This window comes from Phaeodactylum tricornutum, genomic scaffold (assembly GCF_000150955.2).
Source record: "Phaeodactylum tricornutum CCAP 1055/1 PHATR_bd_32x35 genomic scaffold, whole genome shotgun sequence".
Lineage (NCBI taxonomy): Eukaryota > Bacillariophyta > Bacillariophyceae > Surirellales > Neidiaceae > Phaeodactylum > Phaeodactylum tricornutum.
Window position 1 is genome coordinate 161,366 of NW_002238036.1, and position 25,088 is coordinate 186,453.

Sequence of the window (25,088 nt, forward strand, 5' to 3'; positions counted from 1 at the left end):
ACTTGTTCCGGAAACGACCTGAACGGCAACCATGGATAACCAACTATTTCAAATATATGGCGCGAACTCCACCATTCCTGATTTTACTTAGGAAGTATGTGCTGCCACGTCGACGCCACACGCCCTTGGCGCATCGACTTTTTCTCGGCCATCTGGCGGGGAGGTCCCCTCCTGCCTGGCATGGATTGGTTACACAGCTGTACCGTGCTGTACGGGAACTGCCGTACGAGTACGTACGATGACGTTGGTGTCGCGCCAATGCTTCTTCGGTTCCCAGCAGATTTGGGTCCCTCTCCCGACACGGGTTCCGAACGGAATTTTACCTAAGGTGTTTCTCGCGGTACGGCGTTGACGGCGTCGACGGGTAGTAGTACTTATAGTCGTAGTAGGACCAAAGCGTGTCAACGTCCATCGTTCCGTTTCGTTTTTTTGGTGTTCTCACTACGGTGACTGTGTGTGTGTGTAGCGCAACCAACGTCGAATCGATTCCACTTTTCCCGTCATTTTGCAGGGGAGTGGTGGGTTTTCACCACAGGGAACACGTTCGAACGACTTGAAGACTCTCGTGTATTCCTTCCTTCCTTTCTGTACGCCATCTTTTACTCGGTTTCACTTCGTTTACTCCTACATTCATTCATTTACTCACTCTTGGCGTCGCACCGACTCGACCAGGCCATTGTATTACGTCTGTCGTCTCCGATGTCGACCGATCCTCCCGTTGCACTCGCCTTGGCCTTGCCTCCATTGTCTCCTACGGCAGACGCCACGCTTCCACACCACCACCGCACCACCAACGACGACGACGAGACGTCCCGTCCTTGGCCAGCCGCAACGTTGGGTACGCAGCTTCCACCACTACCACGACACCACCACAACAACGACACACGTCTCGCTCGTAGTCGCGAACGCAATCGCGAACACGCGCGACGCACTCGTCTCCGCAAAAAGATCCAACTCGAACGGTTACAAGCACAAGTGCAGACATTGCGAGGTGAACGCCACGATCTTCGGCAACGGATGGAAGACTGCAGCCTCGCAGCGATTCTGTGGGGACTCGGAGGACGAGACCGACACCAACGGACGCGACAACTACTGATGGAAACCAATAAACCAACGAGTACTACGGTAACGGATGTTGCTAGTGCTGCTACTAGTACTACTGCTACTGCTACTACGGCAACAACTGCTTCCGCAGTAGATACAGAGTCCGACGAAACGACGTTCGTCTGGTTGGCGGGGAGCAAGCGGAAACGCTTCGTAGCGGAGGACGGTGCCGAGACTCACACGCAACTAGACCTTGACGAGACACCACCGTCACTGACTACGGAAAGCCTTTCCACCGAGCGCACCACGGGCAAGACCCAAATCAACTGGAAAACCGGGGTGCAGACGGACCAATACGGCTCGCAAACGCAACTTACCCCCTACCAATTGGAATCCTTACGGTACGTGATATACTGCTGTACCGTACCACACCGTGCCGTACACCAATCTACACCAATACCGATCACACCGGAGCGCTTTGGCTCTATTCGAAACCTCGGCTCGTCCTTTTACTCACACTCTGGTCCTGCTTTCCAACAGACGCGAACGCAACCGCCGGCACGCCAAAATGACACGCGATCGCAAAAAGTGTTTCGTTGTCACGACGGAAAAGGTCGTGGCCGATCTACAGGCCGAAAATGCGCGCCTCCGTCAGATACTCGCCCAGGTCACCACCGAATCTACCAGTCATCTTCACGAACGGAATCACAACCACTCGACTGCCAACACACTCGTCACGCCCGTCACATCGCCCGACTTGTCCGCCATCCCATCGCCAACCGACGACGAAACTTCGGTGTATTCCGCGACCACTGCCGACGACGGATCCATCCTTCCTCGGTCGCCCCAACGTAACCACACTCCCCGCGCCGCCTTTTCGCTCAACGACGACTGACCCGGCAAACGTCGACTCTAGAGTTTGCTCCCGTGGACGCCAAATCTCCCGATTGACACACGGATGCGGACGCAGACGTACCGCTCGGATCACTCGACTATCTCTCGCACGTACGCACAACTACACTCACTCCCACTCATTCCTGCACGATCGCTTCCTGCCCTAGACTGGATTGTTTCCGATATCTTCTACTACGCCCATCCTATTGCCACACGCTTTCGTCGCCGCGCTCTTTCCTCGCAATGAAAAACGGAACCGGACGAGCGTTCCACCGGGACTGATCGCGAAGCAGTGCCCGGATACCCCCGCTAGGCTACCGCCGCACTCTTTCTTGCACGCACGCACGACGGAATGATTCCATTATTCCTGGTCGCCATTCGAAACAAACTACCTACTCCGTCAACCCCACTTTTTTCACCGATTCGTATCCCATGACCACGATCCGCAAGGTTAAACACACTAATGCTGCACCTAGGAATCGCCGTTGACAAACAAACTAGATGCAAAGTACAAGAAAAAGTCTTCTAGGAACTAACGTGTGTACTACTCTAGCGAAAAGACCACGGAACAAATTTATTGTTTTTGTTCGTCTTCCGGCGATGCGTTGTCGTTTGGCACCATGTCGTCTTGCACCGGTGCCTCCTCTGGCGGTAAATCCGCCGGCACCGGTCCCAAACTGGCCACGCACGAAGCCATACGGATGGGATTGCCCTCAAGTTCCAGACCATCGGCGACCGGCCGAATGACGGTATCGACTGGATACTCGTCCGAGTGCTCCGCTTCGACGACAATAATACGTGAAGCATCGACTTTCTCTCCGACCGACACGGCGTATTCCTTGACTCCCAAGCCGACCAGGGCCGTTTTCATGGCCCCGGGTAGAGCATTGTACTGCCGGCCGAACTCATCTTCGCCGTAAGCCTCTCGCAATTCAATCAATTTGTCCAATACCGGTAAAAAATCGGCCAGAATCGACGCCGTCGCGGTACTTTTATTGGAACTTTGCATCATCTGTGATAATTGCGATCCGTCGGTGTGAGAGAGGCGGACGATGTACCCGTACCATGCGTTCGACCAACCTTTGGTTACTTACGGTTCGTTTGCGTCGCATGTTTTCCATTTCGGCGACCTTGCGTGCGTAGCCAGCCTTGGACATTTCGTCGGCACTGTCGCCCATGGCTGCCGACTGTCGTCGCTTTTCCTTAAGTTTTTGTTCCAGAATGGCAATTTCTTCCTTGAGGGCTACGAGTTCGGGATCCTCCTGTGGCGGATCCTCCTCTATATCCTCCTGTTGTTCGTTCACAGCCGCTGCGTCATCTGCGGTTAGCTCTCGGACTTCGTCTTCCGCTTGGTTGGCAGCGTCGGCTTCCAATTCTCTTTCTCCCGTATGCATCGATACGTCTGCCGCCTCGGTAGACCCATCATTCGCAACGTTGGACACTTCGTCTCCGGAGGTGTCGTCGTTGGCACTCTGCCACAGAAAAACACCGCGCCGGGGAATTCGTTCCGGCGTGTCCCGACACATCCCGGTGTCACGGGACACTCCTTTGGTCGTCCGTGGTTGTTGTACGGTAAAGGCCTCCGCCGCCAACGTGGCGAGTAGCAGGGCGAGCGCACTCGACAGAATCTTCATGCTGTACCCGATTTAGCGGTAAGTGGCAAACGATTGACTGTGAGAAGTATGGTTGACTGTGAGTGAGTTAGTTAGTTATGTGTGTGTGTGTGTGGAGAGAGAGAGAGCAGAGATCGTTTTCGAAGCACGAATCCCCAACCGGCATCATCCTCGTTGGTGTTGTTTCTCGACAACGACACGACACGACGGACGGGTCGGGGAACGCCGATCCGATCGTTGGGGTCACGTCTGTTCCACGTGGATGATAAGAAGGACAGACAGAATACCCAAGGTTGACTGTGATTGCGGTCCCGACCAGAATCCATTCCCGTTTAATGGTGATATTTCTAGATGGATACTGCTGGGTGTGTGTGCTACTCTAGGCTATTGCGTTCCTTTACTGTTCATGTTGGGTGCGCGTGCTCCTGCGGATGAATGGAAGGACTCTTTCAGTCTCCGGCATCACCATTCGTCAGACCCGGGTAGGAAACGTTCGTCAAGCGACAACATCCACCTTTCGTTCGAGACAACCCGACAGTCGACAGAGGGTACGGACGTTTCCCTTCCTCCACAGACCACATACCGTCGTCATCCATTGAACATGCCGCGTAGTGGTAGCAATAGTAACAGTAGTAGCAGTCGCGGTGACACTCCCGCTCCGGTACTGGTGGAGGACTCACGGAACTTGTCGTGGAAGCAGAACAATGTGGGTTCCAAGCTCCTGCAGAAGATGGGTTGGAAGGATGGTCAAGCCGTGGGGAAACGGCAACGAAGCGACGGAGCAACCGTGACGACGGAAGGATTGCGGATCCAGAAACGAGCAAATGGATTGGGCCTGGGAGCCTCGTCGGTTCCTGGAGGCATCTTCCAGGGCAGTTCACACCACGAACACTTTTCCACGATTTTGGCGACTTTGAAATCCGCACACGCCGGTAGCACTCCAGCGTCCCAGACGGACACCCAAAAGAAACGCCGGAAAACGAAAGTTCCCACCTTGCCCACCAACAAAACGACTCACCACAAAGTACGGCAAGCCAAGTTTCAAACCAAGACGGCGGATGATATGAAGTGTATATTTGGACACGTTGCGGGCGGTGCCGACTTTCCCGTCATTGCGGCCGAGGGGTCGTCGACAAGGAAGGCGAAGAAAGATTCTTTGCGGAAAAAGAAGAAAAAGGAGGTCGAGTAGAACAATGAAATCCTCTTACTGTAAGATAGTCTAATTATTCCTTTAATGGCTTGAGACCAAGCTTGGCTCTTTGTTCGTTCCAATACTCGTCCGATCCCTCACCAACTGGACCCGATGCAGCGAAAGGTGCTGCGGATGATACACTTGCATTGGTGCCGCTGCTTTTTTTGAACAGATTGTCGTAGTTTCGTGGCTTCTTTTTTGGTCGCTTCTCCTTGCTCCCTTCCCGGACGGTACCAGCCTCGTTCTCTTCCGAATGCGGTAATTCCTGTTTGGGCTGTGCCATTTCCCCTTGTCCCCCTTTGGCTCGTCTCCGTTCCCAGAGTTCCATGGCGAGCGGATTATTCTCTACCAGTGCCTTGTGTTTCAAATACGCAATCGGACCGCCGTATTCCATGAGGACATCTTTCAGCGCTGTTGGTCGGGGCCCTTCCTCCAGATAACCAGCTTCTTGCAAAGACCGTCGGGACGGCAATCGCGGCAAGGACAGGTTCAGTATCCGCGGTTCGGTCAAACATTCGTGAATAAAATCGTCCACGTGCTTCAAACCCCAGCACGGTGGTGTCCATACCCGTAATTTCCGTCGGTCACGATACAGTGGCTCGAGTCTTTCGTAGATTTCCGTGGGACGGCCCGTCAAGCGCAGGTACAAACAGCCGAGGACCCGCGTGTATTTGAAATCCTCCTGGTCAACAAAGGTTTCGGTCACGAGCTCTGTTTCGGGATGCAGCTGCAGTAGCTTGAGACACAACGCCAGAAAGTGGGCGGGGAGAGCGCCGATGCACTGCAGCGACGTCGATTTTTCCAACACGTCCGCCACGGTCAAGCCGAAACATTCCTCTTTCCAAAACCGCGAATCGTAGATCTTTTGCCGCGTAATGTATTCCAACAAGTTCTGGGGATCACTCCCCGATACGCTGCTAATGAGAGGGTCGGTTCGATTCGCCATGATGTGAAGTATTATTATACATTGACCGATGAAGTGGCATCAAACGCTCGACGGTTTCTGGAAATTGCGGACCGTGCGATGACAGAGAATCGCTCGCGTCGGAAGGTCCGAACTCGGAGTTACAGGTTTGGCATCGTTTGACCCTAACGGAAACCCTGGATCCACAAGGTACCCTTGTCAAAACAATGCCTGTCGTGGCGGACAGGGAGCGGTATCGTAACGTAGGTATATTCCCGATAGTATCTCATTGGATATACCGGTATGAGCAACACAGACAGACTACTTTTGCGCAATTCTAGTTATATAGATAGTATTTCCGCTATTGCATAGAAGCCTTTTTTGATTGTTCTAGTCAAACGTGATCTTGCTGCCTTTGAATTCTGCAATGGCACCGTTCTTCTTGACTCCCGGTCCGCTTCCGCCCGCCTCGACCCCGACCCCCGCGCCCTTCACGGCCACCGCCGAAACCGCCTCGACCACGACCGCCACCGCCAAAGCCTCCTCGTCCACGACCTCCGCCGCCAAAGCTTCCGCGATCTCCGCCACGACCACGGCCGCGACCACCACCACCACCACCACCAAAACTCTCGCGGCCTGGTGCGCTGTTCCGCTTGTCGTTGGCAAAATCAACGCGAACCGGGCGTCCGAGAATTTCCGTACCGGCCATTTCGATGGCCTTGTCGGTCGATTCGGTCGCAACGAACTCAATGTGTCCAAAACCTTTGAAATCTCCAGTCTCCCGGTCCGTAGCGAACCGCACCTGGCTAATCTCGCCGCAGTCGGCAAAGGACTGTTTAATGGTATCTTCGTCCACATCCCAGGCCAAGTTGCCGATAAAGACCGTGACACATCCTTCTTCCTTTTGCGAAGGTTGACGTGGCGACAAGATAGGTTTTGGCGACGAGAACTTAATTGACAACCAACGTCCCTGGAAATCGCCACCGTTCATTTCGATCGCAGCGGCAGCAGCTTCCGCTGTGCCAAAGGTAATAACTGCCGTACCCGAAGACCGACCATCATCCATGAGGGGCAATTCCAGGGTGGTGACTTCACCGCAGGCGGCAAAGTGATCCCGGATTTCGTCTTCGGCGGCGCGCCACGGAAGACCACGCACGTAAACCGTGGTGCCGCTCGAGTCGTCTCCCGTAGAGGAGGACGCGACGGCGGCACGCTTTAGCGGTGGCTCTATGGCCGTGACCGGTTCCTTGCGCTTTTTCGATACCGGGGCTTCTTCCTTTTTCTCTTCTTCTTCTTCTGAGTCGCTATCTGAGGATGATTCGCTGTCCGAAGAAGATGCACTGCCCGATTCTTCCTTCTTGGAATTCTTCACGGCGGGAGCGGGTGCTGACTTCTTTTCGTCGTCCGATTCGCTCTCCGAGTCCGAAGAATCACTACTCTCCGATTCGTCCTTTTTAGCTACCTCTTTCTTGGCAGCCTCCTTCTTGACTTCCGGTTTGGAAACTTCTTCTTCTTCGTCCGATGACTCGCTTTCCGAAGACGAAGAGTCTTCCTTTTTAGCCACAGCAGTCTTCTTGGCAGTGGGTTTGGCGTCTTCTTCCTCCGAGTCGCTGCCACTGTCACTATCGCTGGAGTCGCCGCCTTTCGCTTGCTTCTTGATGTCCCCCTTCTTCGTTTCAACCTGCATCTTATCGTCGTTGTCCTCGGACTCGGACGAGCTCGACGATGTCGTCGAACTGCTGCTCGTTTCGGCGACCTGAGTCTCTGCCGTCGTCAACTCCTTGACTTCTTGCGCCAGCTTGATGGCCAGCTCGGCAGCTTTCTTGGCTTCCGCTGCCGCCTTTTCCGCTGCTGCCGTCTTGGCCGATAACGATTTCTTTGATTTAACTTTCATACTGTGCGTCCGTTTTGTCTTGTTACGTTGTCCTTCTTGATATGCATGCACAATAATGAATGGGCTGGATTGTTCGCTGTGAAGCCAAAAGATGAAGAGGGGATCTTTGGAGTTTCGAATCGAAAAACTGTTGGCTGCTGTCGAGACTCAGAGACGGGAGAAAGACAGACACGGAGGGAAAGTCTGCTTTCGCGGGAACGGGTTCCTACGGGACCTCCCAAACCTCACGAATGGGACTAGCGTAGGGCTAGGTTGTCGAGACAAATGATACGGTAGAACTACCTACCTACCTACCTACCTCTCTATAGGCCAAAAATAGGTTCTTTAGGTGTGTACACGCTACCTTCCGGCGCCTTTGTTCCCTTCTACGAATCGGATACTGTTGTTTGAATGCCGTTCTCGCAAATATGGCAATCATACCATTGCAGATCATTGAATGTCACGCCGGGCTGGTCCGCATCCTGTAAAAGTGCTTCCAAACCGTGCTTGTCCCAACCATGCGCAGCTAGAAGAATCAAAAATCCTCCTCCTCCCGCACCACACAAGGACCCGCCATCGATCGCGTGTTTGGATCGTAAGATACGCAATATCTCGTCCACAACCAAAGGCTCCACACCGCTATCCGGACCAGCCATGATTTTCTTTTGCTCCCAGTATTCAGAAAGGCAACGACCAAGTGCGACTTCGTCTTCCGACTGCAAGGCCTCACGGGCCTGGTTGGACGTCTCAACCAACGCTTGGGAATTGCTGTAAATTTCTGGGGTTCGCAGAGCCCATCGTCGCAAGACCGTTTGTAAAATGTTCTTGGCCAGTCGAGTTTTTCCGGTAAAGACGAGAATCAGACGTTGATTCAACTTTACGCGCATGGCGTCCGACAGCGGGATAGGCTGAACGGAAAGAGCGAGCGGAATTGCAGGTGGGCATGTCACTTGCTTGGCGCCACCAAAGAGGCCGTTTACCTGGTCTTGAAAGCCGCCACCGGTAGTCAGACGCTGCTCCAAAACAAGCACGGCATCAACGAGTGTAGTTGTTTCGAAACGGATACCGACAACATGACCTATTGCGGATAGTATGCATCCACCGAGAATAGAGCTGGTTCCCATTCCCGAACCATGTGGTAGCAGCGACATTGCCACTATTTCCAGCCGTACATTGCTTTCACTCCGACAGAATATATTGATCAGGGGCTGCAAATCGCGGTCGTTGTCCGAAGCGAGGTCGGCAGAGAAAGGAAGCCCATGCATACCAACGCACACTTGAGAAGCGCACAGTCGGACGTCGGGTCCTGGTAGCTTTGAAGATCAGCAATTGTTTGGGCTTCACATTGAACAGTTGAGAGTAGCACATTGCTTGTATCGCGACTCTCCGCCATTAGCAATATCCCTTGTCCCCCACGAACAACACGGGCCTGACACGAAAGAGGCAATTGCCCGTTGACGACTACGGCAATGCCCGTGACGGAACCTCCATTTTCGACGCAAATAGGTGGTGTGTCGCTCCAACCTCCGGCCAGATCCACTCGAGCCGGAGCCGTCGCCGTAGCCCATCGGTCAAAAATGGGAGGTTGTCGGGGCTGCAAAAGTACGTTCTCCAAATATCTCCTGTGACAGACGCACGCCTGGGTCATGATTTGGGCAATACGATCCATTACCATCGTATAACCGCCACAAACGCTATTATGTTTCAATATATCATCACGCTTTTTCAAGAGCTCATCGACGATTTGAGTCGCCTTGACGTTGTCCTCTCGCGCCACGTGCACCTCGAAGTCTAGCAGTAGCCCCAGTAATTCATTGTCAACGGGCGTGTCGTTACTGATGATCAGGTTCGAGAGCAAGGTCGAAAAAGTATTTGCGGTACGGGCGACAATATCAAAGTGCCTCTCCCGCAAAGAGTCGCGCAGTACAGTGTCGAGACCTTGGAAAACGACTTCGAGCTCGTATGAGTTGCGAGCGATTTGGAAAGAATCCACAGCAAATTGAAAGTCCAGACAATCATGTTTTCTGCCATGAAGCGTTTGCTGGACTTGATCTAAGAAACAAGCTCGCTGTTGAGGTATTGTCTCCTCAACGAGTGCTCGTCGAAATTCAAATTCTCCTTTGGCATCGGCCTTGTTGCGTATCTCAGCTAGCGAATAACGGTGTTGCTGCTTCCAAAGACGCATGGCAGATTCGGAAAATGGCTCTTCGTCCAGGAACAACTGTAGCCAAGAAAATAGATCTGCGTAGGAGTCGCCTGGTTTTATACTAGGATGAAGCCGGGCGTTCCAAACCATTTTGTGGTCAGCTTCTTCATCCCACAAATCACTTTCCGAAAGACCTGCCCAGGACATGAAGTCTTGCAGGGGTCGCCCGTACAGTCCGTCTAGGCTTTTAATTTTGTCATCTACTCCTAGGACCACCAGAGTACAGGCACAGGTATCCGCTTCGTCTTGAGGGACACGGCGGACTTGCTGCACAATGGTATTGTCGGGTATCACCATTGGAAGGCTCCCCACCGATTCCATCGACAAGCTGGAGAGGATACAATTGTGGCCGACGTGGATAGAGTCTGATTCGAGTCGACAGTGTTCGATGACAGTGCCTGCTCCAATACGGGAATAAGGCGGTTGAACAACGCACCTGTCTTGGATAGAGCTGTGCATGATGATTGCGGAAGGATCGATCTGCCCGTAGGGTCCAACCAAAGTGAATGCTTCCAGCCGTCTGGTCAAAGCCAAAGATGTGCCGAACTCACGACACAATGCCTGCGGAGGCGACATACTGGCAGTCAATGGTTCCGTATTCGAGTGGCAACCATGAGTGTAAAAATCCAGTAATTCCCGCGTGGTTCCCAAATGCAGGAACCGGCCGGAGGGTATTGTCATTACCGAAAGTCGGCATGAGCGAAAAGATTCTCTGAGTACGGCGTACGACGGTCCTTGCGTAACTTTGCCGTTATCTAAACGATCGTCCATGGACGCCACCATGGGCAAGGCCTGTAGCAAATCTGTGTACAGGTCAAATCTGAAGGATGCGTCTTGTGCCTTGATAAGGGCCGATTCTGGCGAATCACCGTCAGCCAAATGCCGGTTCTGCATGGATTGCAGGGTACTCGCGGTGCATCGGGATAGCAATTCATCGTCAAAGGCCAATCGACGCAGTATCGTAGCGGTCGTCGGTAGAAAGACAATTACACCGGTGTCGATCCAAGCACAGGCTTGGCCATTTTGTTTAAATTGACAATGAGCTTGCAAAGTTGATTGCGAAGGTTTTTGCAAGACATCGTGGCAGGGTTCCACCTGGATCACGGGTTCCGAAGATTGGTCGGAGGCGCCAGGGACGGCATTTGTTCGCATTGGTGGCAAGACAAAGACTCCGTGATTGCTGGCGGTAGCCAATGGTGCCGGCACCGCCAACCCAAAAACGGTATCCGCATGGGCCTCCCAGTCAATCGCAAATTTCGAGTCGGGAAGCCGTAGCAGGGTATCGGCGGCGAGTACGACAATTGACCCGTTGGGAATTCCCCGAAATAAACGTTCACAGATCCGTAACCAAACGTGAACGGGGGTCTGCAAGCGGCACGTCGCGACACCTGGGCTGCCCACGGAACTCATCGTCGGTAGCGACGTCCACGCTTTACCCAGAATCATCTGAGTCGGACAGCGACTAGACTCGCCACCAGCATGAATGACTAAAATGGAGCACGCTTCATCATCGACGAGGTTGGTATGCGCATCGGAATCCCGAGACGCGGAGAAGACAACGTCCAGGGCATTCAAGGTCCCTCCACCACTGCCAACCCTCGTTCCGAGTGGATCGCAGGCGGTGACTAGCGTGACATTCCGGTATGACTCGCGAACGAATTGTGGTAGTGTACTACTTGCAGCAGCGTCTGCCGCACGCTGGTCTGGAAAGGTTAAGACGACTCGATCGAACGGAAAAAATGTGGCCTCTGCCGTCATTTTCGATCCGCTCGCCAGAGTGCTACCGGTGGTCGCAACGTTTTGGATGAGAAACAAGCAAGTAACCTGACAACAATGAAGCTCCTCGTCTCGGTAAGCTTGACTGTGAGTCTGGTGTACTCACTAGCAGTGTAAGCAGCTCTACAGTTGTTGATTAATTGATTGGAATCTTTTGTTGTACAGAACAAGTATCGCGGATGATCTCATGGTCATTCCGCAACGGATCTTTCCCGAGTTGGGGCGTAACAATAGTGACAGACCAGGCCGAAAAAATCAGATTTCACAGTCAACAGCTTCTGAAATCCAAGTGCCGTCATTTGTTTTTTCGGGGAAATCGAATGGGAGGGAAAGCCAGATAAAATGTGTTGTCCGTCCGTGCAGCATTCCAGATTCCTGCTATTGGTTCACAGTATTCCTGGATGTTCCACGAACATCCGCTTTGGAGAAAAGTGACGTCTCCGGTCACTCCAAAGTGTTCGAAAGGTCGGGTATCTTTCCTGATCATGCTTTTCACAATTATTGACCTCTCGCTAATCCAAAGATCCCCCACCACACTGGAATACCGGAATCTACACACAATTTTTTTACGTTTACAGCTAGTAGCCCTCAAGCATCCATGAAGCGCATCGATCTAGTCAAAACTGGCGGTTTCCAGGCCGGCGTCCACTTGCGGACGCAGTTCAATGTGCCCGTCCCCGCGCCCAACGCCCATCAAGTGCTTTTACAAGTCAAGGCTTCCGCCGTGAATCCCGTCGACTGGAAAATGGCCGAGTATGGATTCTTATTACCCGACCCATTGCCCGCGGCTCTCGGGTGCGACGTGGCGGGAGTTGTAGTCAAGGCGTCCGGTACGCACGCGCATCTCCTGGGTCAACGTGTGGTGACCTACCTGGGCGCCAACAAGGCACAGTCCACCGTCGACCAGGGTGCATACGTCGAACAAGTTGTCGTAGACGCTGACTTGGTCGCCGCACTCCCCGACGCCATGTCCTTTGCCGAGGCCACGACTTTTCCTGTCGGAGCCTTAACGGCCGACTTGCTCCTTCGTGAACTCTCCCTCCAAAAGGGGGATTGGGTGTTGGTCTGGGGGGCATCCTCGTCCGTGGGTTATTTTGCCGTCCAACGGGCGTTGGCTCGGGGGTACCGGGTAATTGCGGTCGCTTCGGGATCGCACGAAGCGGCCTTGACGGAATTGCACGTGACGGCCTTTGTGGACTACCGCAAGGGCGATGTGGTCGCCCAAATTCTAGCCGTTGGCGGTGACGAGCCGTTGGTTCTGAATGGTGCGGTGGATTGCATCGGCGGGCCCGATACGTTCGGTACCTGCGCCCAACTGGTCCACGATGCGTTTGGCCCGGGCGATACGGATACGCGCACGACGACTTTGGTGGTGAGTACGACTAACTCCATGGGTTTACCGACACCGCCTGGCAACGTGCAGGCGCGTCCGGTGGATCTCGGGACGGCGTTGGACAAAGCGGAGACGCGGGAATTCGTCCGGACGGCGCTGCCGGAGATTATCCGCGAATGTCGAGCCATGAAAGTACGCTCCGTAGTGGGGCCAATGGCGGCCGAGACGGTGCAGGAAGCCTTTCAGGTCAACAAGGACGGGGTGTCGGGTGAAAAAGTGGTGATTGAATGGAATTGAGAAGACTAGGAGCGCGACGACTTCTTGAGACAATCCTTAGTAGTTAACGGTAGATATTTTTTCTTACATTAGCTTACTGTTAATGGGTTCGGGAAGGACTTTCGTGTTGCTTCTAGTGAGAGAGAGAGTAGTAGTAGGTCCGTAACGTTGGTACTGGAGCGGCGGGGGATGGTTTATTCGTGGGGCATCCACTTCGTATATTATTTTGTAGATTTGCCCAAAAACTGGAGACCGGTACTAATACTATTATGGTATGTGCCACCTCGATCTAAAAGAATGAGTACCACAGCAGGTCAGTCAATATTGTATGGTATGGTATGATATGTTCTCCGCCCAATCGATTTCCATCGTCCACGTCACGTCAGATTCTAAAGGATCCGGTACCCGAACCCATTTGAATCTCCTACGAGCCGTACTACCTATTTGTTAGCACGTACCGTGACATACCAAACGAACGTCGCTCTAGCTAGAGACGGACAGGCACGGACTGTGAGGCACAAACGGCCCTATCGTGCAAACATACCCCGACATTGTGAAACCGATTTCGTCTTTCCCAAAAAGACCCTCGCAGAGTAGGGAGAGGTATATTCGTATTTGTATTTGTACTCGTACTCGTACTCGTTCACTGAACGACACCGAGAACAACGACTCTGACTTACCCCGGTCTCGCTTGGACATTCAATCCTTGCCTTGGGTGAGACACGCAGGATCATCCATCCTTCCATCGTTGCTTACAGTTGATTACTCGATTGGTACGCCTTATTGCGGAGCATCGTTGTTGTCTGTGGCGCTGTAAAGTTCGTGGATCCGCGGCGGGGAGAACCGATCGTTGCGTCTCACCGGATCTAACGTACACGAGGATCCGGGAAGTGTCGTTCCATCCCGAACGTTCCCAAGATGTCCCGCCCCGCCGTTTCCGTTCGCCGCGATCCCTTGTCCCGTCTGCAACAACAAGAGGTCGACGCCCGGCAATTGGAACAGGAGTTGCAGGCTTGGACGACCGCGCCGTCGCGCTCCCGGACGTCCGCGGACGAAACCCGCGCTCACCGGGTCCGTGTTAACCTCTGCGAAACGCTCGCCGACATGATCTTGACCCATCCCGCCTTTGCCGCACAACACGGCATTGTGGGGCGACTCTGGATCTCGTGTTTTCAAAGCAAACTGACCGCGCTACGACAGTTGTTGCACCAATTGCGGCGGCACGGCAAGACGGAACGCGCCGATCAAGTCGAAGCCTCGCTCGAACATTCCTTGGTGGAAGCCATTACTTTTTACAATTATATTATACGGCATTTGCAGGATCAGTTGTTGGCGAGTCCTGCAGTGGGCAGCAGTGCTGGGAGTACCGCCGTGACCGGCATTATCAGCAACAAGAGCATTAACAACACCAGCAGTAAAAATCACCTGCCCACGCAAGATTCCACTCCCAACGCGCTCGAGGCTTCCACGTTGCTCACCGTCGACTCGTCTGCCCTGGTGGGAATTGTCAGCAACATTGCTCAACTCGAACTACACGTCGGAGATTTGTTTCGCTACGCCAAGCAGCTCGCCAAGGCGTCACAGAGTTACGAAACTTCCTTTCGTCTCGCTCCCGGACACGGACACGCCTACAATCAACTCGCTGTTGTGGGTCAACTTCAACAACAACAGCCATCAGTGTCCTCGTCCAGTGTTACCAACACCAACACTGCGTCCTCCCCGGAACGTTATCAGACCGCCTTGGCCATGTACGGATACGTCCGCGCCCTCCTCGCTACCCACACCCGCTTTGACGCGGCCGACAAGAATCTGCGAAATCTACTCGCCACCAACCGTGGCTATCTTCATGACTGGCAGCAAGAACAATCGGGCTTACAGGCGCCCAATCGAGTCCCCGTGTCCAGTCGTGGATTTTTACTCGCGTTTGTCGAATTTCACGCCCAACTCTTGCGTCGGTCCGACCAAAGCGACGGTGACGACGGGCAACCCCAACCACCTTCCGTCGATACGGTCTGGACCGATTTTGGGAATTTGCTACAGCAGAATCAGATAGGGGACGTCTTGTTGTGCAAACTCATTGCTATTCAGGCTTATACGGAACATACCACAGCGACAGAGCAATCCCCGGCGTGGCAAAAGGCCCGCAAGGCTACGCTGACCATGGGAACGGCTTTGGTGGATCGAGTCATGGCGGGTTGGCAAAAACCGAAATCGTCCAGCCGTATTCTGGTGGCCGTCTTGCTCGTGGCAGAATATCTGGTAACGACCTCTACCGTGTCACACTCTGCCGGAAGTTCCTTGGAAGATGATGAGTGGTCTCACTTTTGGAAGGGTTTTCTAGCGATCGCCAATCATCTCAAGTCCCACATGGGGATTCTTCCCGAATCCAAGTCGTTGTCGTTATCGTCGTGTCTGGACGGTACGGAGGAAGATTGGCACGCCATCAAGGAGTATCAGCTATTGCGAGGTTTCAAACCGTTTGCAGCGTTCCTACCACCGTGCGGCGAAGGCGGGTATCTTTCACTCGAAGAAGGTGCCGCATGGTTGCGGACGGAGCGGGAGAAGAAGATACCGTCGTCGCGCAAACCCATCGAACGTAAGAATTCCCAGGATACCACGGCATCGTCCACGACCTCCGTCCGTGCAGCCGATCAAGGACGGCTCAAAGCCTTGCGCTTTCTCCAGCTTGCGCAACAGCTGGCCGATACAAACCGTGCCAATGAGAATGACTGGTCCCAACGCATCGTCTGCAACGAAAATGGCGTGTTCGAATGGATCGAACCCGACAGTGATATGCAAGACAACAATGAAGACGACGCGTTGTTGGATGAGGGTACAAGCAGCGAAAACGCTGTTGGACGAGTGTTGGATGTTACCCGCAAAAATCGAAACCCAGTTGAAGAGGATGCGAAAATGGTGGAATCTCCGCGCGACAACATCACCCTCGTCTACCAGCCCGCACCCGACGGTGGTCCGCCGCTGCTAACTCCTGCCTCTCTGGACGTCGCCTCTACAATGGCGGGTATGCCCATTGTTGAACCGCCTGTGCATGTTGCGGCCACGGTGACTTCCCCCATCCACGCGCCTCCTCCGGGACTCGCACCGCCACCCGGTTTGGCTGGACCGGCCTTCCGTCCCCCGCCCGGCATGGTGCCGCCACCCGGACTCGGTGGTGGACCAGGTCCATCCGTGATGGAAGGATGGTGGGGCTTGAATGGTCCTCCTTTGTCGGGAACGAACCATTCCAGTGTGGCACCGTCGCGCGGCAACGTGGCCTCGACCTTTTCTCCCTACTTGTTTGCTAACGCATTGGAGACGACCAATCCATTCGCCGTGGACGAAAATCAGTTCGCCGGTTGGGCAATGCGCGACGTGGACTACGACGGTTCCGGCTTGATGGATGAATCTTCCTTGTTGGGCCCGAGTCTGCTCAACAGTATCTACATGGATTCTGCGGGAGACGATGTTACTGTCGGAGGTGTCGCACACAAGAGAATGAACGCTTACACGAAGAATCCGTTTGCAACCTAAGTTAGATGTCGAGACTGCGACCAAAGGTGGCTACGCAACTATGCCGTTGGCTCTGCGACTGCTCCTTGGGACCTCAGGCTATAGGGTACCGAACGCGTGTGGATAGAATGGCCTACAAATTACAATATCTGATTTCGCCATGCTCGGCGATTGCGCTCGAACGCGACGAGAGGGAGCCTTTCATGTTTGGAAGGTGGACATGCCCTACGACAACACGGTGTATACTCCGCCAGAAATGGGGATTGACTGTAGCCGGTTGACACGTCAGTAATAACGACGCGCTTGCGCTTTGTAATAATTGTTGCGTAGCTGGTGTGTGGACCATTTCCTCCAGCAAATAGGTTGCTCCCGTAAAGGCGGTGCGGATTTCTCCTGGGTGGATAGACCAGGATGCGTCCACGCCGTTTGGGCGGGTCCCTGGTCGGCAATTATTGGTAGTCAGACGATTCGTAGCTAGCGCGTCCTTTTGATCATCCCAAATGAGCAAACGGGTCGACATTGTCGTGCGCCAGTGTACCAAACTGGTTCGACAGGCCAACGGGGGCAGCGGTGAGTACGTCGTTAGAAGCGGTATTCGGAGCAAAAGGATCGTGTAGGGATTGTGATGTTTGGGCAATCGACGGTGTATTGGCAAAAGGATCGTGTACCGGAGCACGAGACAATGTCTGTGGGGTGGTGAATTGTTCCGCGGACGGATAGCCAAACAAGCCACTGTTGTGGCTGGGTGCGACCTGTCCCGATCCATTCGAGTGGTTGGCAGTCGCGGTGGGAAAATCGCTTATCGCGGACGCAAAGGGATCGTTGGACGTGGCACCGTACGGAGGCCCCGTGACGGTTGTGCCGTAGTCCCCGTCCGTCAGTGTCGGTTCGAACGTTGTTGTCGATGGAATACTACTGTGGGACACCACCGGTGTCGCGTAAGGGGTCGTATTGAGTGGAGGAGCGGAGGAGGGGTTTGCGTTGGGAGACGACGATGACGATGTGAAATTCGGCGCCAACTGATCGTCCGTCACCGCGACCGAGGCGACGGGCGTCGACGCGTCGTCTCGGTAGGACGTGTCCCCGAGTTCCTCCAAGGCATCAATTTTGACTTGTTTCCGTTCCTGTATTTTCTCCATATCTTTGCGGGCGCCGTCATAAATAGACCGAATATCCCGATTGGTGGGAATCCATCCCTGCGTATCTTCCAAATGCGCGAATATGCTGTACAGTTCCACTCCAAACTGCTGTTTGTGCCCTTGCATTTCCACGTGTCGGACGGCGAGTTCGGTTTTAAGTTTGGCTTCAGTCCCCGCCATGGCGGTGGACTTTCCCGCATTGACGACTTTGGCTTGCCACGTGACGGCGGGTGTGGGAAAGGCCGCGGCACGGTCCACCGCCGCTTGCTGCAGTCCCTCCTGTGTCCGCCGCGCCTTGAGGACGAGCGCGGCGATTTCGCGTTGTGCCCGCAACAGCGGCGGACGAATGGTCCGCGTCAAGGTGTCGTCCGACGCGAAGAAATCTGCCGATTTGGTCAACGGAGACACGTGGTCGTACAGTTCGACGCCAAAGGCTTGTTGACGAGCGGTGCGTTCGCGGTCCAGCAACAACACTTCGGTCTTGAGTTTGGTCTTGAGGGACGCCGTTCCCGCCGCGGTACCCACCGTCTGGGCCGTCGCCTTGAGACTTTCCCACAGAAAACTCATACCGCAGTTGTGTGTGTGTGTGTGTGTGTGAGTGTGTGAGTGTGTGTGAGTGTGTGTGTGTATCGAACGACACAGTAGAGGAAATGCGGCAGCAATGTTCTTGGTTGGGATATTGCTAGTTCACGTTCTAATTTCCTTTGCTTGCATTGCGCGTATAGGTAATACTACTCTCGTGGACGGTCTGGTCCATAACTAACTAACTAACTAACTAACGGTAATAGGTAGTAACTGTCCGCGTAAGGAACGGAATCGAGGACGCGGGACCGAAAATGACTTGTGCCGTTGGCGAACCATGGGATCGTGGGATTGGCAGTCGCCAGTAACCCTCCCCTACTATCTGTATTGGTTTTCTCCATTCCACCATGACGCCTCACTCTCACAGTCGATATTGTAGTGTTTCGTCGATGGATGACTACGTTACGTTGATGCTATCCAACACTGTCACGTGCTTCCATGAACGACGCCATTGACTTTCGCAAACTCTGGTTGGACGAAAAGCACCGGGCGCGAGACAAGGCTGGCGGAAAGGGTACTCCAGACTCGTCGGCACCGCAGTCCTCCTCTACCCCGGCACCCACCGCCGCGTCTATTTCCTCCACCGATCCGCCAGAGACCCGGGTTCGACTCCCCGTCTGGAACGGTCCCAATCTCGACACACTCGTGCCGTGCGTTCCCGTACTAAATCACCACACGCACCGCGTACCCCCTCCCGCTCCGGATTCCATCTACTATCTTCCCCACTTCCTCCCCGACTCTTGGTCCGCACCCTTGTTGACTTGGCTCCAGGCCTTGCCCTCGCGTCCGCCACTACGAGCCAATCACGCGACCGACACCGCCCGGCAAGTCCAGGGACAATGGACGACCCTCACGCACGCCCGGCGTCGCGTCGCCCTCTTCGACGCCCGTCTCGAACCGTTGCCACCACCCCTCCTCGCCATGGCTCACGCCCTCGTCCACGCCGGAATCCGTTTCGACGCGAGTCATCGTAGTGGTACTGCGCCGGATACGCCCCCGCGACTCCCCAATCACGTCTTGATCAACGAATACCAACCCGCCGACGGCATACTCCCCCACACGGACGGACCGTCCTACGAACCCTGCACCGCCACACTCAGTCTCGGTGGTGACGTAGTCCTACGGTTTGCTCCCCGTGTCCATCGAAAAGAAGATCCTCGGGCGAGACTGACGACGCGACCGACGGACGCCCACGCCGTGTACTTGTCCGGTCGGGGCTCGCTCGTCGTCTTTCGGGACGACGCCTACCGAGACTACGGCCACGCCATTCGGTACACGGACCACCGTTACGCGCATGACAACGACGACAATAATAACAACAATCACGACACGGAAACGGTCCCGACGGATTGTTACTACCGCGCGGACCACGATACGGCATCGGAAAGCCTCGTCTCGGCTCTACCCGCGTCTCCAATCGTCCGGGCCTATCGCGTGTCTCTCACCTTTCGGTTTCACAAGGACGGCACAGCGTAAGCCGAGTATCAATCAAGGTGGAAGGGTACGCGGCCGTGTCAACGCGGAAATGTACAGATCAAGCGTGCGAGGGGAACGTCACCACTAGACAACATGTAAACTACAGAGGGACGGTTTCGTTCATTAAAAAACGAAAGCGCAGTAGCAATACTATTTATGGTTTGTGTGACTACTATGTTTTGACCTTTGACTGTGCAATCCCGTACAAAGGGACACACACGTCGCGTCAAGGCATAGCCAGTTTGGCACCTTGCTCGGTCCAAGTAGTGCTATTCAAAATCGGCATCCGGCCGTGAGCCCCTATCCGTTGCGTTTGGTGGCTCGAATGTTTCACCAACCGTACCCACAACGACACGGGTACCGTCGCGGTGGTGTTTGTGACTGCGTTGGTACCGTCGAGGGTACGATTGGCCTTCGTCGTCGGCGCCCCTACTACTCCCGTTGCTCCTCGTCGTACTGGTACCGTCAATGTCGTCGTCACCATCGGCATTGTCACTACCGACGTTGCCGTACGTCGAGGAAAGGAACGAGGAAGAGGACGAGGAATAGCCGTCGTCGGTGGCGTCGACCGACGCAGTGGTCGTGACGGACGCGTCACTGAATTCCGGTACGGGGCGGATGCGAATGGCCACGTGTGATACACAGGAGCCACTCCGCCGGGACGTGGCGGAGCGGTCCACCGTCACGACGGGTCGGACTTGGACCCCACAGGGAAGAGGGACCCCGGAAAGTGCGACGATGCCGCGCCAGACGGCGGGCGTCGCGTCGGGCAGGGTGGAGGAGGGAGACGCGTGGTGGTAATAGTCGTGGCCGTAGTACTCTGAGCCGTGCCGAGATTGTGGGCACGACGACAGCAATGGTGACGTTGACTGTGGTACCGGTGACCAGACGGCGTCGGCAACTTGGAGTACGGCTTCGACGGGTTGTCCCACCACGGCATGGGCGGGGAGTGGTGGTACTGGTACGTGTGCGTGAGCAGGACTACATCCTTGGGCGGCGAATTGCAAAAAGGCACGGTTGGCGTATACGACGGTAAAGGGCGGAGTGGACTGCGTGACGAGTCTCGGTTGTTCCGTCAAGGCCGTGGCCTGCTGCAGTGTGAGTGCGTTGCGGAGATTGACGGTGCGGGGTGGGAGAAGTCCCGTGGCTCCATTCCAAGGATCCGTCACAATCTTCCAGTCCGTGTGATTCCGGGTGGAGGCCGACCAGTGGGTTCGTCGACGTCCGTGTCGGTGCGTGGCGACACTCCCCACGAGGGCCTTGGCTATCCAGGGTCCCCGTGCCAATACACCGGCCTTATGCTGGTGGAGATTGGCGGGACGGGACGCCGTTGCCGCGTCGTCCGCCAGCGTGTCGGCCAAGAAATCGGCGGCCGAAACACGAATGACGCTCGATAGATCAATGCCGGTATGGGTGTGTGTATGGGTACGGGTAGTGCCCGAGCGGGAAAAGGTTGCCACGTTCATCCGGGTGTGGGTGTTGTTCGCATCGACGTCGCCCGCTGCCGTCGAGGCGGTGTCGATCGACTGGGAAGCCGTCTCGAGTGCCTTGGCAATCGTGTTGGTGTTACTGTTGAGTGCCCGCACAATGCCTTTGGCTTGATGATACAGTGTGCCGGGTGTTTCGCTGGGTTTGTGAGGCCGCGTCGTGCCGGTCTGCGCGTCCCGGACGGCGGTGGCGGCGTCGTAGATGTCACTTTGGTGCCAAAAGTCGGCGGCGCGTTGGAGTATTTGTCGTTTGGCCCCGAGAAAGGCCAGGTGCGTGCCCACGTCCGAGTCGTCCGTGAACGAATCCAACGACGCGTCCGACGTGTCGTCTCCCGTCGAGTCCGACGTGTTGGTTGTGGTGGGAGTCGTGTGGCCCCGTAGGGAAAGGGAACTGCCCATCCGTGAACTATCGAGACGACTTGCCGCTTCTTGGTCCGATGCCTGACAGGATTCCATGCTAATTGTTGCTGATGTTGTTGTGGTGTTGGTTATAGGGATGTGGTGTGTTCTGGTTGCAGTGGCTATTGCTATTGCTGCAGTAGATGTATTGTCGTTGTTGATGTTATTGTTGTTGGGTATAGGGATGTGTTCTTGGTTGGTTTGTGAGAAACAAAGAGTCGTCGGAATCACCGTTTGTGAAGGTATCAGTGCGTTCGCTGTATTGGCGGCTTCGCAATCGGCTCTCTCCGGTTTCCGAACGTGACGCAAGCCTGTATTGAAAGTGTACCCTCGGGTGTGTATCAACGTGCGTACTTTTCGTAATGCGGAAGTGGCGTCAGTCTGACTCTCCTGACTCATCTTTTTATTGCTTTTTCATTGGTGGAAAGGTAGCTTGTTTCGGAAACCCAATGTCACTTTCGGATTTTGGTCGCGTACGAACCACAGTGTATATATTCCCGTTCCAACGGGAACACCGCGTTTTTGTCATGTCACTCTCCGCGACCCGGAAACGACGCGCAACCGGGGGATGCGACCATGGCAGTGGCCGAGTCACCCTTACACCTCTCTCCAAGCGAACAGGAGTAACACAGTACGTAGCTAAGCTAGCTTATAGACCCTTTCCACAACACACACACAACCGTCATACACCCCATCATCCATCATCACTATCATCACTATCATCACTACCAACATAACACAACCACAACGACATGTCCCACGAGCCTGCCGTGGAGACCCAAACGACCGCTTCCACTACTAGCAGTAGTGGTGGCTACAGTGCCGATGGTTCGAATTCGGACCAATCGTCACACGAAACGGTCCCGACCCTGGCAATCCACGACGTGCCTCTCTCCCGATCCCGGACACAACGTCGGCAATACGATCACGACCAAACCCACCGTGAGGATGACGACAACGAGAGTCCCCATCATCCCATGCACGGTCGGAGGAGTCACCGTGGTGGGAGCAGTGTCCCACCGTCATCACCCGAAACCCGGACCGGGAAGAGACATCCCCACGCCATTCCAGACAATCTCCTCCGCGATACCCCTGTGGCTGACTCGGGGAGGTTTTTGGACAAGCCTATCACCCACCACGACGTGGACCGGGAGGCGTGGCTCCAGCAACAACCACAACCACCGGACGGTACCCACAGTCCAGTCCTTCCCAACCACCAAAAGACCGTAGCCTTGGCCCCATGGAACGGAGTACGGATACACCATCCCATGGATCCCCGCATTGATTTGTCCACCGTCGCACTCCTTCCTTGTCCCCACGTCCCGGCCCCATCCTTCTGGGAGGAACCTACCAAACGGTCCCACGCACACGACACCATTGCCAATCATCATTCATCACCACAACCACAACAACACTGCCCCCACACCATCGTCCCACCGGTCGACCCCCGACCCGTCACCAACGATCGAAAGCTACGTTCAGTTACTCAATGTACGTTTCATACAGGTTTCCACACCCAACAACCCTAACTCGACCTAACGCTAGTCTCATTCTCCCATACCTTCTCTTATGCGACAGGCCGTGCGACCCTTTTTTCAGATGCCCGGAGTGCCATTGTCGCCGACAACCCGCACCAGTACCCTTGACAAGCACAACATTGACGACGACGACAACGTCAACCCTACTGGTTCACCGACCCCTCCCCACCATCCCGCTCACTCGTTCACCCAGCACGACTCGTCCGAAGGCTTTACCTCCTTTTTCACCACTACCCACAGTAGTACGGGACACTCCCACTCGAACGACACCAACACTACCGCTTCCTCCGAGAATAATCGACCGCGACGGATCGCCGGTGAAAACGCGTCCGTTCGGAACGAGTCGTCGTCCGCGGCCAGTTTGCCACAACTTCCACCGGGCGCGCCGCTCGTCACGGACGTCTCTTCCTCCAACCCCACCGACAGTGTGGCCAGTACCGGAATTAGCAATCCCAACACTTCCGCCGGGTCCGGGAGTGGAGGGAACACCGGCAGCGGCAGCAATCAAGGTAGTTCCGGGAGTGGCAACGAAAAGGGCAGCAACGAAGAGTTTTTGGCCAAGGAAGATATCACCCATAGTGGTGAAGCCACCAATGACGGATCTGAGCGGTCCGACACGAACGCTGCTACAAAACCCGTCCCCGAACAAACGACAACGCCGCTCCGGGCGCCGGATCCCGACGAGACGGTCCAACACGACGGAGTCCACCGCGAACGCAAGCTCCTCGACAAGAAACGCAAACGAATCGAAATGCGACGTGAATACGAAGCCCAACAACATCTGGAATCGTCGGAAAGTAGCCAGCCGTCAGACACCGATGATATCCTGTGTCCCGGTACATTGGTCGCGCTGCATCAAGTTCTAACCTTTAGCAAGACGGCAAGGTACGATTGAGTTCGGTACCGTACCTGGTGGGAAACCCTCACGCTATGCATTTTACACAATGGTCCTCACGTACACTCTTTTTGTTTTGGTGACAGAATTCTGGTACGTGCGATACCCCCGTTCGTTGTCGAGCACACCAACGCGGCGTATACGCGGCTGACTGGAATTGATTCCCACGCCGTGGTGGGGAAACCACTTTCCTCTTGCATGGAGATCCTCGCATCGGAGTCAGCCAAGGGTTCCCAGTCGGTACGGGAGGATGGCCAGAGCGAAAGCTCGTCCAATGAGTCCGTCCCCTCAACAGAGCTGGAATTGACGGTGGCTGCTGGTCGAGCCCATGTCCAGGTTCCCCCGTCTAGACAACCTCCGAGCAAAATAGAAATGGAGGTTCTCGTCTTGTCCGGCGGCTTGTGCCACTTTCACTTGGCGCATCTAACCGTCCGACCTCACGCAATGGTCGATCGCAAGATGGCTGCTGGTCATGCCGAACAGCAAAAGCACGATGGAGCAGCGCCAAGCCGGGAGAACTCGTTGACAGGCAACGGCGCGAGCGTGAGGGGTAAATACAGCAACGAACCTCTGGTTTTGACGTGCCGTATATCTATAGCACCCGTGGTTTCGTCGCCGGATTCCGTGACGGCCAACGAGGAGTCTGAACTCAGCCAGTCAAAAGTCAAGCGAAAAAAGTACCGCACTGAGGCGAGTCCGAATGAGGAAGTGCACTACCGCGGCATCAGTACTGGAGGATCTCCGCACAGCAATAGAAAACGTCGGCAATTGGTTACCCACTACATCATCCACTTGCAACGAGAAGACCATCCCTGTAAGGCATCGTCGTTTGGGTCAGCTTCCGCTGGGGCCGACCTACTTTCCCAACCCTTGGTATCCACAGCTCCCAAACGAGACGCCGGTTCACTAGCCCAGCAACCCGAGGCTCCGGTGTCAACTACAGAGAGAGAG

General features: G+C 54.9%; 11 protein-coding genes across 11 annotated transcripts; 5 read left to right on the forward strand and 6 right to left on the reverse strand.

Moving 5' to 3' along the window:
• The first annotated feature begins 392 nt into the window (after positions 1–392).
• PHATRDRAFT_bd1724 (predicted protein) lies at positions 393–2,508 on the forward strand. Its single transcript, XM_002176326.1, has 2 exons — positions 393–1,445; positions 1,585–2,508. The coding sequence occupies exons 1-2, from the start codon at positions 700–702 to the stop codon at positions 1,937–1,939; spliced, it is 1,101 nt and encodes a 366-aa protein (XP_002176362.1). The 5' UTR covers positions 393–699; the 3' UTR covers positions 1,940–2,508.
• A 4-nt stretch (positions 2,509–2,512) lies between these two features.
• GrpE (GrpE protein, HSP90 cofactor, chloroplast targeted) lies at positions 2,513–3,641 on the reverse strand (the record flags this gene model as incomplete). Its single annotated transcript, XM_002176384.1, has 2 exons — positions 3,033–3,641; positions 2,513–2,950 (listed from the first exon to the last, which is right to left on the reverse strand). Exons 1-2 carry the CDS (start codon positions 3,570–3,572, stop codon positions 2,513–2,515), a joined length of 978 nt encoding a protein of 325 aa, XP_002176420.1. The 5' UTR covers positions 3,573–3,641.
• Positions 3,642–5,191: 1,550 nt separating this feature from the next.
• PHATRDRAFT_bd224 (predicted protein) lies at positions 5,192–5,689 on the reverse strand (the record flags this gene model as incomplete). Its single annotated transcript, XM_002176385.1, has 1 exon — positions 5,192–5,689. A coding segment is annotated over one exon (498 nt), but the record flags the coding sequence as incomplete, so codon positions are not given.
• Positions 5,690–6,281: 592 nt separating this feature from the next.
• PHATRDRAFT_bd286 (predicted protein) lies at positions 6,282–6,593 on the reverse strand (the record flags this gene model as incomplete). Its single annotated transcript, XM_002176386.1, has 1 exon — positions 6,282–6,593. A coding segment is annotated over one exon (312 nt), but the record flags the coding sequence as incomplete, so codon positions are not given.
• A 1,313-nt stretch (positions 6,594–7,906) lies between these two features.
• On the reverse strand, positions 7,907–11,484 carry PHATRDRAFT_bd1431 (predicted protein; the record flags this gene model as incomplete). Its single annotated transcript, XM_002176387.1, has 3 exons — positions 7,907–8,598; positions 8,796–10,054; positions 10,163–11,484. The coding sequence occupies 3 exons, from the start codon at positions 11,482–11,484 to the stop codon at positions 7,907–7,909; spliced, it is 3,273 nt and encodes a 1,090-aa protein (XP_002176423.1).
• Positions 11,485–12,024: 540 nt separating this feature from the next.
• Positions 12,025–13,132, forward strand: PHATRDRAFT_bd1820 (alcohol dehydrogenase; the record flags this gene model as incomplete). Its single annotated transcript, XM_002176327.1, has 1 exon — positions 12,025–13,132. Exon 1 carries the CDS (start codon positions 12,101–12,103, stop codon positions 13,130–13,132), a length of 1,032 nt encoding a protein of 343 aa, XP_002176363.1. The 5' UTR covers positions 12,025–12,100.
• Positions 13,133–13,734: 602 nt separating this feature from the next.
• Positions 13,735–16,642, forward strand: PHATRDRAFT_bd1730 (predicted protein; the record flags this gene model as incomplete). Its single annotated transcript, XM_002176328.1, has 1 exon — positions 13,735–16,642. Exon 1 carries the CDS (start codon positions 14,030–14,032, stop codon positions 16,640–16,642), a length of 2,613 nt encoding a protein of 870 aa, XP_002176364.1. The 5' UTR covers positions 13,735–14,029.
• Positions 16,643–17,112: 470 nt separating this feature from the next.
• Positions 17,113–18,327, reverse strand: PHATRDRAFT_bd1435 (predicted protein; the record flags this gene model as incomplete). The annotated part of the gene is made up of 1 exon (XM_002176388.1): positions 17,113–18,327. The coding sequence occupies one exon, from the start codon at positions 18,325–18,327 to the stop codon at positions 17,113–17,115; it is 1,215 nt and encodes a 404-aa protein (XP_002176424.1).
• Positions 18,328–18,780: 453 nt separating this feature from the next.
• PHATRDRAFT_bd1436 (predicted protein) lies at positions 18,781–19,818 on the forward strand (the record flags this gene model as incomplete). The annotated part of the gene is made up of 1 exon (XM_002176329.1): positions 18,781–19,818. One exon carries the CDS (start codon positions 18,781–18,783, stop codon positions 19,816–19,818), a length of 1,038 nt encoding a protein of 345 aa, XP_002176365.1.
• Positions 19,819–20,087: 269 nt separating this feature from the next.
• Positions 20,088–21,761, reverse strand: PHATRDRAFT_bd1437 (predicted protein; the record flags this gene model as incomplete). The annotated part of the gene is made up of 1 exon (XM_002176389.1): positions 20,088–21,761. The coding sequence occupies one exon, from the start codon at positions 21,759–21,761 to the stop codon at positions 20,088–20,090; it is 1,674 nt and encodes a 557-aa protein (XP_002176425.1).
• Positions 21,762–22,456: 695 nt separating this feature from the next.
• On the forward strand, positions 22,457–25,047 carry PHATRDRAFT_bd1438 (predicted protein; the record flags this gene model as incomplete). Its single annotated transcript, XM_002176330.1, has 4 exons — positions 22,457–23,185; positions 23,250–24,127; positions 24,224–24,908; positions 25,021–25,047. 4 exons carry the CDS (start codon positions 22,457–22,459, stop codon positions 25,045–25,047), a joined length of 2,319 nt encoding a protein of 772 aa, XP_002176366.1.
• Positions 25,048–25,088: the final 41 nt, after the last annotated feature.

Coding starts and splice junctions, on each gene's coding strand:
- PHATRDRAFT_bd1724 (XM_002176326.1), top strand. CDS start 700: ATGTCGACCGATCCTCCCGTTGCACTCGCCTTGGCCTTGCCTCCATTG. Junction 1,446..1,584: donor TACCAATTGGAATCCTTACG/GTACGTGATATA, acceptor GCTTTCCAACAG/ACGCGAACGCAACCGCCGGC.